The sequence below is a fragment of the Eucalyptus grandis genome, chromosome 3, assembly GCF_016545825.1.
Source record: "Eucalyptus grandis isolate ANBG69807.140 chromosome 3, ASM1654582v1, whole genome shotgun sequence".
In the NCBI taxonomy this organism is placed as follows: Eukaryota; Viridiplantae; Streptophyta; class Magnoliopsida; order Myrtales; family Myrtaceae; genus Eucalyptus; species Eucalyptus grandis.
The window spans coordinates 52767166-52787686 of record NC_052614.1 but is presented as its reverse complement, the minus strand read 5'-3'; the positions used below and the strand labels follow the sequence as shown (position 1 = coordinate 52787686).

The 20521-nt window shown below is 39.4% G+C and overlaps 2 protein-coding genes across 2 annotated transcripts; both read right to left on the bottom strand.

Moving 5' to 3' along the window:
• Nucleotides 1-4534: 4534 nt before the first annotated feature.
• On the bottom strand, nucleotides 4535-7513 carry LOC104437701 (6-hydroxynicotinate 3-monooxygenase-like). Its single transcript, XM_039310509.1, has 4 exons — nucleotides 7129-7513; nucleotides 6123-6427; nucleotides 5808-6018; nucleotides 4535-5284 (listed from the first exon to the last, which is right to left on the bottom strand). Exons 1-4 carry the CDS (start codon nucleotides 7399-7401, stop codon nucleotides 4775-4777), a joined length of 1299 nt encoding a protein of 432 aa, XP_039166443.1. The 5' UTR covers nucleotides 7402-7513; the 3' UTR covers nucleotides 4535-4774.
• Nucleotides 7514-14892: 7379 nt separating this feature from the next.
• On the bottom strand, nucleotides 14893-17042 carry LOC120291963 (aurachin C monooxygenase/isomerase-like). The gene is made up of 4 exons (XM_039309777.1): nucleotides 16769-17042; nucleotides 16003-16304; nucleotides 15707-15916; nucleotides 14893-15388 (listed from the first exon to the last, which is right to left on the bottom strand). The coding sequence occupies exons 1-4, from the start codon at nucleotides 17036-17038 to the stop codon at nucleotides 14893-14895; spliced, it is 1278 nt and encodes a 425-aa protein (XP_039165711.1). The 5' UTR covers nucleotides 17039-17042.
• Between the last annotated feature and the right edge of the window lie 3479 nt (nucleotides 17043-20521).

Genomic DNA, 20521 nt, shown 5'->3' with positions numbered 1-20521 from the left:
TGAGTAGGAAGACTTGATGTATCATGTCATGCGTTGCAAAAACATTGTAGCATGCCGGTGTGAGCATAATTATGATATGATAGAGAGTTGTATGTTGAGATGTGATGACACTGGAGTAAAACTACAACCGATCCTCGTCCAAATTGCAGTACGTATCGGTCTTCTACTTGGTCAATTGCCAATGGGTCATGCCCTCTTTGCTACCCGCGAGAATTAGTACGCAGATTTGATTTTGACTAATCTTTGAGGCTAGCAGTTGGTGTGTGTCGTAGTCCCAAAAAATGTTGGGAGTAGCCCAACATGTTTAGGAATCGATTTAGAATATCCTAAAAATTGTTCATCAAGATTACATAATAAGAAGGGAGTCTTATTATGGTAGGACACTGAAGAGAAAAAACATGTAAATAAGAATTAGTCTTAATTAGGCTGTATACCAAGATATAATTCTATTGACTACCTAAATTAGAGGAATTCAATAAATCAGGAAAGTTTCTAATTGGAAGGTGATTATTAATTAGGCAAGATTCCTAATTTGGGTGGAGGTCTACCGCTATATATAGAAGGATTAGATGGAGATTTAAAGAGCACCGGAAAATCCTCTAAAGAGATCATGGAAGTCTTCAACAATGTGAGTAAACACAAGAGTTCTTGAGAGTTTTTCAAGAGATGATGTGTTTTGTGACAGTTGTGAGGATTTATTGTGAGAAAAAAACTATTAGAGTGTTAATTGTAATCATTTGATTATAGTGGAGAGTTCTTGGATTAGCATCCCATGGTTTTCCCATTTGGCATTTTTCATGTAAAAAATTTATGGTGTGTCATTCTTCTTTTCTCTCATCTGCTGTGTATTTATGTTTTGCATATTGCGCAATTCTGATAGTTAGAATTCCACGCTGATCAATTATGATTTGACTTGATTTACAATACGTGGTATTAGAGCCAAGTTGTAAAAGATGTCAAAAGACAATGTCAACATGATCATGCTCATGGCTACAAATTACGTAATATGGAGGTGCAAGATGGAGGATCATCTCTACATCAAAGGCTTGCAAAGGCCAATCAAGATAAGAATGCCCCCAAAGGGCATGGTAAAAACTTCGACATTAGCTTCTAAATCGGCAAAAGTTGGAGAGGAAGAAGAAGAGGAGGATGAGTGGACTATCCTCAACAAAAGATGTGTTGGCACCATTAGAATGTGGCTCGATCAAAGCATCTTTGAAAAGTTCACTCAAGAAAACAATGCTTATGACTTGTGGAGAAATTTGGAGCAAACATACGCAAGGAATACATCTCAAAACGTAGCAAGCCTAATCAAGAAGGTGTTGTGTATGGAGTACAAAGATGGAACAAGTGTCTTTGAACAAATAGGCGCTATAGGAGGCTCGGTTAATCAAATCAATGCAATGGAGATGATGATTAATCCAAAATTGCATGCGCACTTCCTGATAGGTTCTATGCCAAAAAGCTGAGACACCTTAGTTGTGTCTATTCACAATTCAACACCTGATGGAGCATTGATTGTGGAGTTAGTGAAGGACAGATTACTGAGTGAAGAGCAAAGATATAAGAATGAGGGGTACTATAACCATGGTGAAAGAACTCTTATTATCAATGAACCGGAGAAGAAAGTAGATTGTGGGAGGAGCAAAAGCCGTGGACCTAAAGGCCGTTCAACTTTAAAGGCCAATGGTTAACAAAGAGCTTGTTTTCATTGTGTAAAAATCAAACATCTCATTAGAGATTGTCAATTCAAGGCAACCAAAAAGCAAGTTGAAGCATTAGCTGTAAATGTCATCACGGTTTATGAAGACATGATGATTATCCACACTAATGAAAACATCAACTTAACATGCCAAGACACCACTTGGCTAGTTGATTCTAGAGCATCCTTCACGTAGTCACCAAGAGAGAATTTTTCTTTTCATATATAGCTAGAGACTTCAGTCTTGGGAAGATGGGTAATGATGGCTCATCAAAGATTGTTGGCATAGGAAACGTTAAGATCAAGACCAATAATGGATGCAAGCTGATCTTGAAAGAGGTAAAGCATGTCCCTAATATTCACCATAACCTTATCTCCATAGGAAAGTTAGATGATGATGGTCATGTAAGTCATTTTGGGGATGAGAAGTGAAAGTTAAACAAGGACAGCTTGGTGGTAGTAAGAGAAGTGAAAAACGTATCACTCCACACTTTACAAGTAAAACTATGCGGCAAAGATGTTAATGCAGTGAGGGAGACATCTACCAAGCTTTGGCACAAAAAGCTTGGACATATGGATGAGAATGGAATCAAGGTTCTCGTATCAAAGAATTTACTCCCAAAAATAGAAGGTACCTCTATAAACCCTTGTGAAGATTGCATTGTAGGAAAAAAATAGAGTTGCCTTTAAATCTATTCTACCATTGAAAAAGGCTAATCGACTTGATTTGTTACATACGGATATTTGTGCTATGACTTCAAGAACTACTGGTGATCATCCTCTTATGTTACCTTCATAGATGATTTCTCAAGGAAGGTGTGGGCTACCACATTGAAGATGAAGGATCAAGTTCTTGATACCTTCAAAAATTTTACAAGTGAAACTAGAAAGAGAGATTGGCAAAAAATTAAAGTGCGTGAGGGCTGACAATGGCGGGGAATAATGAGGGTCATTTGAAGATTATTGCATAATTCATGGCATAAGGCTTGAGAAAATAATGCCTAGGATACCACAACACAATGGTGTTGCCAAGAGGATGAATCGAACAATATGTGGAAGGATAAGGTGTATGCTCTCCCATGCGAAGTTGCCAAACTCCTTTTGGGGGGAGGCAATGGGGATGGTGGTGGACTTGATAAGTCTATCACCTTTGATTCAACTAAAAGGCAATACATCACAAAGTGTATGAAATGGTAGGAATTCATCTTACAGTTACTTGAAATTGTTTGGTTGCAAAGCATTTGCACACATACCAAGAGATGGATGAGCTAAGCTTGATGGAAAAGCCAAGGAGTACATACTCTTGGGATATGCTCATGAGGATTTTAGCTATAGATTTTGTGGTCTCGAAAGCAAGAAGGTATTCAAAAGCCGAGACGTGATGTTCCTTGAGGATCAAACTATCAGAGACCTCAAGAAACATGAAGAACCTCAGAGTGTGGAGGAAGAATTAGTAGACTTGTATCCCATAGGCTTATTAGAAAATTCTATTAGTAAGAGAGCACAAGAAGATGCCGACAATAATGCGGGTGAGCAAACACAAATCGAGATTGTAGTTAATGATGAGGCCGCCGAAGGAGTTGAGGTCGAGATTGATAATGAAGATGGTGGAAATGCAGTCATTAATGATGAGGTTGAGAAGGAAGCAATTGATGTTGATGGTGTTCCTCAAGAGTAGCCAAAGAGATCAACAAGAGAGAGGCAACCTAATTGAAAATGCTCTCCAAATACGTGCTCTCACTGACAAGGGAGACCTTGAGGATTTCCAAAAAGTGAAAATTGATACCTAGAAGAATGAATGGATGAAAGTAATGGAAGAAGAGATCCAAAAACCTTGTCTGCGGCTTCATCTCTCGACCCTACATTCTTATGCGTCAGGATGGATTTCTCTGGGAGAGACGTCTCCTTTCTTTAACATGATTTTATCTCTGATTTATAATCATTGCCGCATGTTCCTGGTGATAGGCTTTGCGTGGGAATAATTGGAAGCAGCTGTGCTCTGTCAGACGCTCAGAACGCCTCGCTTTTTGTCAAGATCCTAGTGATAGCTTGGGTTATTTGGTGTGATTGTGGGAATAATCATGTCAGCCCAAGCTACATGGCCTTCAAAAACCGTGTAAATTGTTGGTCTTGAGGAGCTCAATTAAAAAGAATGGAGATATGGTTCCGTGCTACTGCTGAACTCTGTATTCTGAGTCTTGGTTTGGTTCATTTGTAGAGTCGTAAAACGGTGTATGTTGACTCTGTTCATTCTCTTATTTCATTAATTATGAGGGAATGGAGTAAAGCTGGATCACTACGAATTAGAGAATTTTTACTTTGCATGTGAATATATGCTACTACAAATGGAAGGATAGGTGCAAAGGACATGTATTTCTTGAGAATGCTTCTGAGCACATCAGTTTGTGAGCCTTTATCTGAGCTTTATGAGGATTTCAGCAAGACTCCGGATTTGAGAGCCTTACCGTAACTGGTATCTGCTTGGGCTTTGTTTATGGAGATCTATTCATTACAATAAATTTATCTGACAAGCGGGTTGTTGGGCTTTCTAACAAGCCAATTGTAAAGAAGAGAGCAGAAATTTGGAGCTATTTGATGTCTATACCGCAATTAGTTTCCTCTTCCATATGGATGCGAACTTACATGACCTGGAGCCGGGGACACTAGGAAATTTTGAGTGCCCATGTGGACACCATGACTCAGGGTAGTATGCACGTCCATGGCACTCGACTGATAAGCCTTGATTCATTATTTTGGACAGAAATTCACGGTTGTACAACTCCCTTAGAAGTTTTCCATATTTGCGGTTCCCTTGATATGATTCTGGATCAGTGAAAATGAGGATAGTCTTTTCTTGTCTGATTTGCATGAGTAGGAAAACTTTGGGCATCAACCTTCATGAAGGACAGTGTCATTATGCGAAATGTAGCTATCTTACTCTTAACAAGCTAATTGAGTTTCCAAACCAATAAGTGACTTGCATACAGCCCCGCAATTTACAATAACAACCACAATATATTCATTTGGACTGGAATCTAGTAGCAACGCGTTCCTTGTTCTTCAATTAAGCCATCAAATTGAAGAGTCCTCTGGTAGGGGAGCTTCATCAAAGAACGGCATATTCCTCTGCTGGAGCTCTAGACACTCTTCACGACCTGACGTCATAGGATCAAACCGTTCCCAGCCAACAACAGGCAAACCTTGTTTAATGCGACCCAGTTGCCGTGAATGTAGGACTTGCTTGGAAATGACTGGAAGCCGTAGAGACTGATATTCGCATAGAGCTGAATGCAGATTCTCAAGTCCCCATTTTTTGAGGCACAAACCAAGAACCGCAGCATCTGATATAGACATGTTAGTGCTTCTTAAACCGTGAGGAGTCGTCGGGTGAGCCGCATCCCCGACCAACACCACATTGTCCCAGAAGATCTGCTCTAAAGGATCACAATCGTATATGACGTTTATGAAAGGTTCTTTCGTTTCTTTCATTATTCTAGCCAACTCAGGAAGCCAAACTTTCTCTGCTTCTCTGTGCATTTCCTGGATCATTTCGCTGCTGACTTTCATGGTAACAGAGTTTCCCTGTATGAAATTTTAGAAATATGATATTATCTGTTGTTCCATTTTGGTTTTGCCGCACCTAAATAGATGGTAAAGAACTTTACAATTGATTAAATATTATGCTTCCTAATGCATCTGTGTTAAGCAAAATGTGGATTTTTTCTACCATATGAAGAGTGCTACGGCTGAAAATATTGTTAACTAAGAATGTTCTGGTCTGAGGAGATAGTAGTTGTATAGTCCTTTCAAGATAAGGTGATCTACTACTATAAACTGCATTGCTATCCTCTGAGGAAACAAGTCTTCAAAATTAGGACTGCACATAGTCATCAAGACTCAAGTCTGCAGAGAACTAATTGTTTCGTGTTGACAATGTTTGAAGAAGTTTGGCATTGCATATTTACTTGATAGAAAATTGCAAGGAAGATAAACATTTTGGCCAATGTTGTCTTTCCTGATTAAGATAACAGCATTCAATGGTGGTTAACAAAATCGAAAATTCACCAGAAAAAAAGCAGAATTAGGATTATACCAGAAGATTTACCTTCAGTTCAGGCTCAGGCTGATTGATGTACCAAATCCAATTAAGCCTTTTGTTCAGGAGTTCATATAACACGCTATGAGTCCCCAAACCCAGGTCAAAGTACAGACACTTCCCAAGATCAGGATAAGCTTTCTTGATCCCCAAAATGGCTTCTGAATTCTCTCGTCCTGAAAAATCGAGAACTCCCCTCCATGCACAATAACCTGAATACCTACAAAAACAGTTGCTGTCATTTCACACTACAAGCTCAAATGCAAGTCTTTTGTGATAAAAAAAATGGCATGGGGATCTAAATTCATTGGTTTCAGAAAGAACCTCAGTTTAAGGTCAGGGAGGAAACTCTGCCGAATGGAAGACAGACACCCATCTGCTGCGACAAGCAAGTTACCAGTTATCTCAATGGTATCATTGGTCTTAAGAACTTTAGTTTTGACTTTGACTTCAGCCTTGTTGTCAGATAGGCTGAATGACAGGAAAACATGACCCCATAACACAACACTCGGTGGTAGTTCCTTGCGAAGAAGGCCATGGAGCTCGGTCCAGTGCGCTGCTCTGAAATTGAATTCCTCATCCCTTGTGAGCACCCGGCTCACTTTCTTTTCACCATCCGTTGCATTGTTCTGCAGTACTTTCCAATAAATTAGCAGGAATTGGATATGTATTCGAACTCATTCAGAGAAGAACTCGGTCTAATTTGGTGTAACTAACTCTTGAAACCAAACTGAGTCAGTGAAACAATCAATTGGGTTGCCGGGTTTCACCTTTTTCACAAAGACAGGATATGATCCTCACGTTATATCACAGAAACAATCTGCTTCATTCACACAGAAACAATCTGTTTCATTCACATCTTCACGCACGTTTCTTGTTTGATCTTTTCCACTTTTGTTGGCTACAGCAGAAAGATGGGAACTAAATCCAAACCTCTGTCCTTGTGCATAAATCATAGACAGACAGTTGTTTTTTTTTTTTTTTTTTTCCGAATGTAAATACAACAAATTGAATCTATCACCAGATTCACCCCAAATTCCTTTTTTGGCTGAACCAAACAGAATTCTATTTTAAGTTTTCTGTTCAATTTCTGTGCTAAGAAAACCACATTTCTAGCTTTTATGGCTTTTGTATCAGTTGAAATCCGCCCATCTTAGCTAGATTACGAACTAAAGCTTCAAGCTTTGAAGCTGAATCTAACCATTTTCGCTGGCATAATAGCATTCCTTTATTCTTCAAGTCCGAACCCAACAACAAAGGACAACCCAACTCGCAAAAACTCATTTTTTCACGTCCTCGTCAACTCAGAAGACGGATAACAGGGCCTGACCTGATCAACAGCGAGTGGCAAAGTGGCATCGTGGAGCCGCTGCGCCCTCCCGAGCCAAGCCCCGATCTGCTTCCGAGCCGACGGTCCGAGCCCGAGCCCCGCGCCGGTGGGGGTCCCGGTCGGCGGCGCGCTCGACTTCTCGACGACGACGACGTCCCATCCGGCTGAAATGAGCGCGTGCGCGCAGGATAATCCCGCGACGCTCCCTCCCACTATCACTGCCTTGGCCTTGGGCTTCGTGGGTTTCTCGGTTTCTTCCTCTTGGCGCTCCATCGGGAGTCTACGAACATGATCGTCTTGTGAAAGCTTGTGGCTTTCGTGTTTCGCTCCGGGCGTTTGGTGAGAACATGTGGCGGCTTGGCTCGGAATAATTGAGAATCATAGCCCGATAGTGACCGGACGGTTGGATATTTTATGCTGTAATCTTATAATATGAACAGAACTAATAAGACGATTTCAAGAATCAAGCCCAGAAATAATTTATGATGCCCATCATGCGTGCGACGTGATTGGTAGTCCACATTTAGCTTAGAGAACGAATGAATAATAACTTTGCCTAACTAATCCATTAATTAGCCCAATAATCCTCTCTTAAGTGTAATTAACCTCCTAATTAAAGATTATGAGGTAAACTCACCAGTTTAGCGCGAAAATCGATTTATTGTGATGGTGGCACGACGGTGACCAAAACTCGGGTCTACGACAATACCAAAGGGGCCGAAAAAGGCCAACTAAGCCTTAGCTCTAAGCTGAGGTTTGGCCTTGCTTGCTAGTCGAGGCCATTTGAACATGGCGTGGGGACGGGCAGAGCTGTTCGATGGCGCGAGTAGGGGTAGGTGGCGGCGGCTTAGGTGACTGGAATGGCAGACGGCTGGAGCTAGGCGGACACAAGGAATTGGCGGCTCAGGGATGGTGACGGGCAGCCAGACGTCATAGACGAGAGTGCTAGTCGAGCGAGCAACGACGCGTGGGTTGGCCCTAGGCTCGCGAGTGGCTTGCGGGGGCAACGGGTTGCTCGAATGGGCGGCGTGAGGCTAGCGGCTTCAGTGAGGGGCTGTGCTGGTTTGTTTTCTCTGGAAATGGAGGTTGAATGAGGTGAAAATAAAGAAGAAGTTGCGGCTGGAAGGGGGACAATGAGCTTTGAAAGTTAAGCTTAAATATCCAAAACACTCAAGTGCAAGCCCTATAAGTCTCCAGCCATATCCAGCAACCATTTTCCCCTCCCATACTTCTCAAACTAGCCAAGTTTGAAGGCCAAAACAGCCCTGGCAACAGCTCTACGAATTTGCACCCATTCACCTCAATTTCCTTTCAAATCCTCACCAATTCAAGCCCAATTGGTGACCAAGAAATCTCCTTAAAGCTGCCATATAATTTCCACCATTTCTCCACATATTAATTAAATTTGGTAGCCCGAAAATCCAACTAAAGAGGTCCCTCCGAATTTCCTTGAATTTAATTGGCCAAATTTGATATTTTGCCAAAAATCTAGGCTCGCCGAAAATTCTTCAAAGGATGAGATGATGTCCTAAAAATAAATCGTGACATGTTTGAACTTTCGATTCCTAAAACCGAGTTCAATTTCATGGTTAATTTTAATTGAACGCGATTTTAGTGTGACCTAACCTACCGGGTAGCTTTTAGAGATTTTATCGCATTTAACCCGTGGTCAATAATTCTCGATCCATGTTTGTGCATTTTGGATCCATCGATGACTCTTGGTTGTCATAAAAATCTTAAGGTTTCAATTACGGGCATTGGGTACATAATCCACTAAAAAATCGGTTTAGTGTCGTTTGATGCAAATTTTACAGTCAGATGAAATCATCCACAATTTAATTACATGCTTTTGTTGAATCAACCCATCTTCGATCTCTAATTGATTTTAATGGTGCAATATTGACAATTGCCGATTAGCACAGTCGAGCAATCGATTTCCGGTTGAATTCTCAAGTCTGTCGCATTTATATCTCTAATCGATTTTAATGGTGCCGTATTGACCCTTGCTGATTAGCATAGTCGAGCAGTTGATTTATGGTCGAATTCTCAAGTCTGTCGTATTTATATTTTTAACGGCTTTACTTGATAGATTAGTTATTTCATGAGTGATCAACTTAGAGAAAAAGACTATAGGCGCATCGATAAAAAGCCCATTTTATTTAATTGGAACAGGGTCGAAAATCAGAATGTCACACTTAACCCTTTTAACATAAATCTAAGGTAACACCGATCGGAACATGTGGCGATTTGGCTCAAAATGAATAAGAATCATAGTTAGACAATGATAGCCAGATATTTTATGCAATAGTCTTATAATATGGCCATGACATATGATACCCATCATGTGAGTAATGTGATTGGTTGTCTGAGTTACATTAACCATGTAGAACGATGAGTGATAGGTTCAACATATTTATTGTATTATAATTAGATAAATGTTTCGATTGATGTGTGGATTTTGAGATATTTTTTTAAGCTATCTAAAGGTGCTACGTTAGAAACTTTTTATTTTTTTCAATAAGTAATCAATGCCATTCCTTTTTCTTGATATGTGAATGCATATATGCCTAATTTTGACGTAGTGATAGATCAGGAATATTTTCTTATTTATAAATCAAGTTGACCAATTTGTGAGAGTGATTGAATACGTTTTTTATTGCTGTACAAGGACCATTGCTGTTATGACAAGAAATAGGTAAACCACGTGCATCAATTGACCTAATCCAAGTGCTTTGGTAGATGAAATGATTCTTAATCCTTCTAATACAAATCCAAGGGGACATCAATCGAAACATGTGATGGTTTGGCCCAAAATGATTGAGAATCATAGCTAGGCAACAACGACCAAATGCAGTTTTTTTTATAATATAGCCATGACATATGATGCCCATCATACGAGCAATGTAATTGGTCGTGTGTTATGCTAGCCATGTAGAATGATAAGCAATAGGTTCGACATATTTGTTGTATTGTAATTAGAGAAACATTTCAATCAAAATATGGATTTTGGTGTATTCTTTCTGACTATATAAAGGTGCTATGTCAAAAGTTTTCTTTTCATTTTCAATAAGTAATCACTAGCATTCCTATTTCTTGAAATGTGATTGCATATATAGCTAGTTTTGACGTAGTGATAGATTAGGAATATTTTCTTATTTATAGATCAAGTTGACTAATTTGTGAGGGTGATGAACAAGTTTTCTACTACTGCATAAGGGCAATTGCTGCTGTGACAAAAAATAGGTAAACTACATGCATCAGTTGGCCTAATCCAAGTACTTCGGTAGATGAAATGATTCTTAACCCTCTTATCACAAATCTAAAGTGACACTAATCAGAACATATGGCGATTTGGCTCAGAATGATAGAGATTCATAGCTAGACAAGGACAATCGGAGCTTCGTGGAGGTTCACCGAGAGTTGGTTGTCGGAGCTTCGGCGATGAGGACCAGCAGCGAGCGGATCGGCGGCGAGCGGCGGCGTCCCGAGGAGCAGCGGGAAGCGGCCTCGCTCGGACTCAGGCAGAGAGCGGAGCGGCTCGGCTCGGGCTCGGGCAGAGGCGTCAGATCGCCGGCAGGTCGCTGGCCGGAGTAGCACCGGCGGAGATCTGCAGGCAGAGACAAGAGGGGGACAGCAGCAGCGTCGTCAGAGCGGAAGGGCTGCGATCCGGCTCGGGTCAGGCTCCGGGGCAAGGCCGCGATGGGGAAGCAGCGGCGTCGGACGCGGGCCGGCTCGGTGAGTGTTGCGGGCGAGACCGGCGCAGCGGCGGTGAAGCAGAGACGACTCGCGGGCCGCCGGCGGAGCAGCGGTGGGCGGCGGCTTGGCTGCCGGCGCGGGTGGTACCTGACAGAGGCGGTGCCGGCGCAGGCCAGGGGGGGCGGAGCAGCGAGGAAGACGTCTTCCTCCTTTCTTTTTCTTTCTTCCTTTTTCTTTTCCTGCCGCACGTCACTTCTGCCCTTTTTTTCTCTCAAAACCGAAGGCCCCTCACCTTTTTTGCTCTAAATTTTTTCGAATTTCGCCACCCCGCGTCCATACACGAACAACTCCTTTTATAGGGAAAAAAAATTAGAGGTTGGTTACATATTTTATTTCTAATTTTACCTATGCATAATCCCTTAAATATATGGTTGCACTCCACGCGATATTCTCTTTTATATTTTTCGAATATTCCATTCGAAATATTTCCTTTCTGCTCAAAATACATCCCCCAGTATATATTACTTGAATATGTGAAAAATCCTTCCCTCATCGGCAATCTAAAATAAAATAAAAACAAAACAAAAATAACATAAATGTTCCTAAACTATATTCCATGTGATTTTTTTTTTTTGGTAAAAATTAACCCAAAGATTTAGGTGTCAACAATTGTCGCGACCTAAATTTTCAGGGTAATCCTAAAGTTTAGGTTAATGGATTACTAAGTCGAAGACTTGGCGCGGACCTCCCAAGTCCTACCAATCGCGACTTAATAGAAATTTATTTAAACATGTAATTATATTCAATTTGGAGCCGCCACTAACCAATTAGGGTTGGTTAGAAACCCAAGTAAAGTATGGGAGAATACTTTACTTTTGCGAACCAAAGATTCGCAGGTCCGGGGACATGATTACGCTAGATTAGTCTAACGCCCTTTCGGTACCTTTTATTTTAATTTCAAAAATATTTTGCAGGCAATGTTGATTAATTTTAACTTAAGCTACTAACATGCAAATGGTGGTCATGCGGGTGCACAATCAATAAAATAACATTCAATAAAAAAAATGCTAATAAAAATGCATGCCCTAAACATGATTACCTAATTTTTCTTTTTTCTTTTAAAAATGTTAATTATATGCAATCTTAATTTAAACTTAATATGCATGAATTTATTTTAATGACATGCGAGATGCAATTCATATGGTATGACTTAAACTTATCACTATATGTATGCAATCTAATTTTTATAATCCTAAATATGCATGTGCTAAATGATATGATATGAATGAAATGGTATTTCTACATGCATGCTCTTTTATGATTTTATTTTAATGATGATTCATTTTTAATGCATATATGCAACCTATGCTAATTAATGATGATATGAGATTAATTATGAATTAACCTATTAACTAACCAAGGAAATGATTTTTTTTTTATTTTTTAATGACATAATGTTTTTTATTGGAAAGGAAGTAACTTAATGGTGCAATGATCATCTTTTAGCATTTTCTTTTTTTTTTTTAATTAAAAAAAACAATTAAACTATAACTCATATGGCATGCATAACATTTTTTGTTCTTCTTTTTGTTTTACTAAATGAAAATCGACTTAATCTAAAAATATCTAGGTGTATTGCTTTAATATGAAATGTGCATGGACCTAAATACCTAATATGATGCATGATATGTGATGAGCAAATAATAATAACACGCCAAAATAAAAATCCATCCATGTAAATCAATAGCATATTACTTTAATATGAATCAATGATGCAAAGTAATTCATGAATTTTGTTATAAAAAGTCGAAATAATAAAAAATCTAACCCAACGTCTCGCGGGTCAATATTTTTTATTATCATAACTTAATATGACAAATTTCCTAATGATAAAAATAAATCAAATTAGAATAAAAACAAAAACATGAAATCAAATATAATAATTCACCTAGTCTAACTCACGGTTGACTTGAGGAATGACGAGGAGTAGCCGGTGGTTCGGTGATGGATCGCCGTTCGGAATAAGGGCTGTCCGTCGGAGCTCCGGCGAGGTCCTGCAGCAAAACAGAGGAGGCAGCAGATGGTGATGGTGCAGCAAGGATAGCAGCAGGTCGTGCAGTGCATTCGTTGGTTGCGGGGGACGCCAGTGAGAAGACGACGGGCTTCGGGGCGGCGAGCTGCGCGTCTGGAGATGGAGCAGCAGCGAGCCCTTGTGGTGTCGGCAATTGTGGCAAGGAGACTCAGCAACAGAGAGTACACGGACAGCAGAGACAACAGAACAGGGGAGTTGCTTGGGAGGAACTCGGATCAGCACAGGAGCAGCTTCGTCGGGCGAAGTAGGGGTGTGGCGCGCGTCGGCGGACGGCGGCACAGCAAGGCGGCAGCGAGCAACGGGGGGTGAGGCGTCACGGGCTTCGGCTGCAGGCGGTGTCGGCGCGATGAGCAGGTACGGCGTCGACGTTCATGGGTCAGGCGGAAACGAAGCTGAGGCGTTGCTGGTGCTTGAGCGCAAGGCTGGCAGAGCGCGGCGAGGACAGGGGAGCGCGAACGGATGCCGGCGGGACTGCGAGCGAGGCAGACGGCGGGCGCGGCGCTGGCTGGGGAGCGGTGGTGCAATCGTGGCGGCGCGGGTGGTGCAGGCGCGGTGGGCAACAGCGGGCACCGGCGGCTTCGGAGAAGACGGACTGTAGCCCCTTTTTCTTTTCTTTTTTTTTGTTTTTCTCCCTGCTCTCACGTCACTTCTCTCTGCTCTCACCTGTCCCTGTCTCTTTCTGCAGAAGCAAAAGCTTCCGCTGACTTTTTCCACTCTTCTTTTCCTCTCTTTTCCCTGCTCACGTCAACTTCTTCTCGTTTTCTCTTCGCTATTTTTTTTTGGACGAACAATGAAGAGAAGCCCCCATTAACCGAAGCTCCCTTTTCTCTATTTATAGAGAAAAACTCCAATTTGTTTTTGCAGATGAGATATTCACTCAACCGTTCAACAAATTAGCAGCTCCAAAATCACACGATTTTCGAACTTTTAAAATTTTGAAATTTGGTTCAATTTTTTAAAAAAATTCCCTCCACAACTAAATGCTCTATTATTATTTTCTAAAAGATAAATTAAATTTTAAAATAGGTGTCAACAACAATTATGAATATTTTCTTATTCATAGATCAAGTTGACTAGTTTGTGGGGATGCAGAACAAGTTTTTAGCTGCTATACAAGAATTATTGCCGCTATAACAAGAAATAGGTAAATTATATGCATCAGTTGGCCTAATCCAAATGCTTCAATAGATAAAACGATCCATAACCCTCTTAAGACAAATCTAAGGTGACATCGGTCAGATCATTGGCAGTTTGGCTCAGATTGATTAAAAATTATAGCTAGACAGCAATGGTCATATCTTTTATGTGGTAGTCATATAATATGGCAATGACATCTACCAAAACTGGTAAGCTAGTTTCAAAAATCAAGCATCAAAGTTGTATGTGATACCCATCGTGCAAGCAATATGATTGGTCGGCCATGTAGAATGATGAACGGTGGGTTTGACATTTTTGTTGTATTATAATTAGAGAAAAAATTTGGTCGAAGTGTGGATTTGAGATATTCTTTTTGGTTATCTAAAGGTTTAAAAACTTTATTTTCTTTTCAATAAGTAATCATCATCATTCCTATTTCTTGATATGTGAATGCATACATGGCTAGTTTTGACACAGTAATAGATCGAGAATATTTTATTATTTATAGATCAAGTTGACTAATTTGTGAGGGTGAGGATTATGTTTTCTACTACTGTACAATGACTATTGCTACTGTAACAAGAAATAGGTAAGTTACATGCATCGGTAGATGAAATGATCGTCAACCATCTTAACATAAATCAAGGTGAATGTCACCATTATCAGTAATGATACTGGTTTAAGTCGAATTACTTAAGAAGATGCATCTCTTGCTCTATCCAGCTAGAGCTAGAAATAATTTGTAACATATATGAAATCCACATTGACATGCCCAGAATGGCAACAAACACAAATAATCAGCATTTGCCTGTCGAGAAAACATTGCTCGATCAGATCTATCAGAGCAAAGGGTTGTGTCCGAAGAAGGGCACGGCTCTCAACTGAAGCATCTCGCATTCCTCCCCATTGGCTGTGTTAGGATTGAAAGATCTGCGGTCAGGAAGCTCAAGACCTTGTTTTATCCTCCCGACTCGTCGGGCATGCAAGACTTGCTTGGATGCAACGGGTAGCCTAATGGATTGGTATTCTTCAAGAGCAGCCGTCAGATTTTCCGACCCCAACTTCTCCAAGCACCGGCCTAGGACCGCTGCATCCAGAATCGACATGTTTGTGCTCCTCGAGCTGTGTGGTGTTGTGGGGTGTGCTGCATCGCCGACAAGTACCACGTTGTCCCAAACTATTCGTTTTGGGGGATCGCAATCGTAAATAGCATTGACAAAAGGTTCTTTAGTTTCTCTCATGACCTGAACGAAAGTTGGATGCCAAATTTTCTCTGCATCTTGGTACATCTTCTGAATCATTTCATCACTTACTTTCATAGTAACCGAATTCCCTGTATTTGTCAATAACAGACAAAGTATGAGATAGCGCAAGACGCAAGGGACTTACGGAAAGGCATGCATATACAATGATATCTATATGATGGCTCCTATGTTCTAGGTTTTAATGAATTCTGGATATATATACACATACATACATACATAAATAGACCAAGATCTTCCATGAGATATGCTCGTGTAGTTGCGCCAATAAATCTTGTGAATAAACAGGAAAACTATTGGAAATTTTAGTCATGATTGTTTAGGTCTTTCAGTATATCAGCAACTGCTATTACAACCGTACAGTCGAGGAGCAATATGGGCGACTATTACCTCCAAGTGAGGCTCAGGTTGGTTTAAAAACCATATCCAGTTCAGCCTTTTGTTTGGGATCTCAAATAGAAGGGTATGATTTCCGGGTGTCAAGTCGAAGTACAAGCATTTTCCGAGCTCTGGATGTGCCTCCCTAACGTTCTTGATAGTTTCAGAATCTTCAATGCTCGAAAAATCAAGAACTCCTCTCCAGGCGCAGTAGCCTGAATACCTATTATATCGACATAATCATGAAAGATAACAAAAAGGGGTAAGTTAGGGATTCATGCATAACAATTTGGGCAAAGAAGTAACAACCTTAGTTTGACGTCGGGAAAATAGTGCTTGCGAATCAGAGAGTTGCATCCATCTGCAGCGACGAGCAAATCTCCGTCTATTTCCGCAGTTTCTTCGGTCGCGAGAACTCGGGCCCTGATTTTGACCGATGGCTTATCCTTGGAAATAGAGAAAGAGAGGAAAAGATGGCCCCACAGGAATATTTCTGGTGGCAATGCAGAGAACAGGTGGTCATGCAGACTGGACCAATGTGCTGCTCTATGATTGAAATTCTCATCTCTTGCTAGTATCTTCCTGGATTTCTCGTCATTGATTGCTTGGTTCTATTACAAATAGGCACATACAAGTTTGGTGAGAACCAGAATACAATTTTGCGTGCCACCCAACAAGCAAGATCAATCTCTATATGTTCAACTACAGAAAAAGATTTAAGTAGGGATCCCAGGGATAATTTACTAGGCCAGCTCCCGAAATTTTACGTCTAAATAGTGGCTTGCGGCGAGGCCCCACCAGTGTTACCGAGCACCGGAGGGTCGTGTGATCCCTGAAAGGTGATCTTTGACGGTCCCTCGGTCATAAAAAAAAAAAAAGACTCAAATCTCCTGGAAGAGCTAAACATCTCCTCTCGGTGTCGAGCAAAGTAAGAACTTGACAATCAAGGTGCAAGAAGAAAGACATATTCTGCGCCAATTCTTTAGTAGCTGCGATCTTAACTTCAATGTATATCATAATTCAAACCTTAGGAAGACTTGGAGTAGACATAGTTTATCATATGAAGTTCCCTTACAAGATCAATGACGAGAGGGGAGGTGATGTCATGGAGGAGTTCAGGGTGTCCAGTCCAGGACCCGATGAGCTCCTGAGAGAGCGGATCCAACGCAAGTCCTGCACCAGTGGGGTTTCCTTTCGGAGGCCTGCGCGATTTCTCTATGACCACAACGTCCCAACCCGCCACAATGAGCGCATGTGCGCATGACACACCTGCTATGCTCCCTCCTACGATCACGGCCTTCGGCTTCAGCTTGTTTTGATGAAAAAGATCATGACTATGATTCATGGCTTCTGTCGTATCTTCTCCAAGACTTGCTCTGTGTTTCTATCTGATAAAGATGAAGAGAAATGGGATTAAGAAAAATGAAGTTAAGAAAAATGGGGCTCGAAAAGATTTGAAATGAGGACCTCCTATGCTTTGATACCATAAGATGATTGAATTTACTTTACACTGATCCATCGTATCATATAGCTAGAGATATCATCAATTATAATTATGATGAAAATTAAAGATGTAGGATAATGATTTGATCTATATGGAAATTGAATAAAAAACGAATTGAAAAAGACCTCCAAATAATCTACTCGATATGTTATCTTTCGATGCTGATCTTTAGAAGATTCTGCACTGTACTGATTTTGATTTTTTACCTTTTAGAGGCTGTCCAAGGCTTTTAAGTGTTTTGTCTCATTTGGTTTTGTGACTATAGATTGCTGATTTAGACTATAGTTGCATAAAGTTTAATTCCAGAGTCCGGAAGTTAATAAGTAGACGATAATTGGGTCGTTGACAAATTTCACGTCCTAATAGGGTCACTAATCACGCGCAGAAATATCATTATAAATCAGATCTAAGATTCTAAAGTCCATTAGCTTAAAAAATGATTTTTTTTTATTTTATTTCAATAGCCACGATAATAAATAATGATAACACACTAATCTCGACATTTCTCGTGAAAATGATGGCAATAAAATAAATTCGTTTTTTCAATATACAAACCTTCACGTACCATGGAATCATCATTTAACATAGATTTTATGTCAATTCATATATAATTTAGATGAAATTAACCTTTAAATGATTCTATAAATTAGATAACGTAGAATTCAGAAATTGCCTAAACGAAATAGTTAAAGTTTTCCACTAAATTAATAACCAGATACCTCATCTTGAAGCCATAAGATTAATATATTTATATATCCATATCAAGTCGCATGAGCTTTATTTTCAAATTAATTGACTGCCTCATTACTGAGTCATTATTAGACCTTAACTACTAAGACCGGGTCATGATTAAGTTCACCTCAACCATCAAATTATATGATTGCCTCATTCAGGCATGGTGGGACGTTCTGATTTTTATCCTAACCACCAGGTGTAACTTTACAGTTTGTGTCGAATTCTAACTCTTCTCCATACAAATAGTATGGAGATAACTAGAAGGTGTATTTTTTTTTTTTACATAATCTTTTTTTTTCATTGATTTAACAATTAGACGAAGAATCTTGAATTGAAAGGAAAAAGATACAATTAGAGAGTCATATATGACCACAATGAGATCCTCCACTCTATGAGTAGAAATTTCAAAATTTACCCATTAAGATAAATGATTAAAGCGATAGACCTAAACGTTGATTATACCGTTCCACATAATGCGACAATAATGTGCTGAGAAGTATTAATTTGTTGATAATTTGGAAGTGTGGTAATGATGATTAAATACTTCCTCTTTCTGGGGAAAATTTCAAATAAAACCTTGAAGTAAGCATTTTTTTCAACAGAATTCCTAAAATGAATCTTGTATCAAATAAGGTTATGAAGTAGCCAGTTTCATCTCAAAACACACCCCTAGCACCTAGGCTGGCAAATTCTCCATCGCATCTTCAAAGTTCAAGTTGTGGTGGACATCCTTATAAGATTTTTGATAACTCTATCCAATTGAAGAGCTGTATAGTTTCCTTAAGTTTTGCTTATTTTCTCCCTCGGTATTATGAACAAACACGAGTTGATTTTGGCCATTTCCAATTCCTTAGATGGTGAAAATAATTTAAACAAAGTCCCACAACAATGTAGGAAGACTACATAAGTGGAATCGGGGCCGATAGAGAATTCTCATGATAGCAAAAATCTAAAAGATATCAATATGATGCGAATGAATAAAGAGAATATATATATATATATATATATATATATTAATTTCTAACTAATATACCATATTTTCTTTCATTTGTAAACTTTGCGCAAATAATGTCGACCACATTAACAATTTTTAGAGAAGGGAGATGATGTTTCGAAAGTACTTAATCACTTCTTTTTTTGTCTAGACATTATCATAATAATTCTTGGGGAGAAGAATAGTGTAAGTGTTATAACTTTCATATGATGCTCATTTGAGGGTCATAATTTTATTTTGGCTCTCTTATGATGCATTTGGTAATATTTCTGTTTCGAAAAATAATTTCTTTTTAGATATAATATTTTTTCTATGTTTATTCTCTATAATAATTTCTAAGTAAAAGAATGCATTTGGTAATTATACAAAATTTATATTCTTCACATAGAAAAAGAATATGAATATGTTTGGTATGATTCACAATTTTTTTTATTTATTTAAATTTTTGATAGTTTTTGTGGATTTCTCCTTTTTTCCTCTTTTTTCTTCTTGCTCAGCGGCCACCACGTGACTAGTGACCAAGGCCAATGGCAGTGGCTAGCAACAGGCGGCCGACCATCGGTTGGGGGCAATGGACAGCGGGGGTGAGGAGCAAGAAAAATGAACAAAAAGAAAACTTATTTTTAGAAATTATTCCTAAAAACAAGAAGCTACTTTTTCTAATTCTTGTTTTTATTCCAAATCTAGTCTCCGGTTACTTTTCTATTTTAGGGAATAGGAAAATTAATTGACGTTACCAAATGGATTTATATTCTTTTTTTTTTGCTTCGGGGAATAGAAGAACGGAAAAACAAAGAAATTGGAACATTAACAAACAAATCCTTAAGTGCCACATCAGAATAAAATCAATTATTTGAGTGCCATTTCCGGCCAATCATCCTGCGTGGATTTTTTAATTTTTAATTTTTTTCCTTTTAAATTTTTTTTTTCCAAGGCTGATGCCTTTCTTACCTTTTTAGGGCTGGTGATTGACTCTTAAAAAATTCGAAGAAAAATTAAAATTATTAAAAAAATTATCTATATCAATTTTAACGAAGTTATGTGAAATGATTAGTGTTCACATCAAATTTTCCAGCGAAATAAATCGCTGATAGCACTCAAGTAAACAAAATAAAGTTATGATACTCAAGTGGATACTGTAAGAAAATTATGATATTTGCGCTGTTCTCATCTCAATTCTTGGGCTATTTACACCTTTTTTTTTTCCTATTGTTGTTGAGGATTTTCCGTAAGTTTGAACTTTCGAAGATGTGACAACGGGTGGAGTGATTTTCTTTTGCACCCTTCTTTTGCAGGGTACACCTTTGATCGGGAGCCTTAGTCAAACAAAAAAGCAGCTGATTTTGCAGACAGCACCAACAGCTGATTTTTTATTCAATATTCATTTTGAGCGTCATCAATCAATGACGCAGAAACTTTATTGATTGGGCCATGCTTAGCCTCTTCAGTGTCTTCAAAGGGTTGACAGAACCCTAAATGTCGTATCATTCCTCCATAGCTCTTTTGCCCGCATGATGCAAGACCCAGTTTTATATTTGAATAGTGACCCAGTTTTATAAGTCGGCAGGAAGAACTTGTTAGGGATTCTTTAAGCT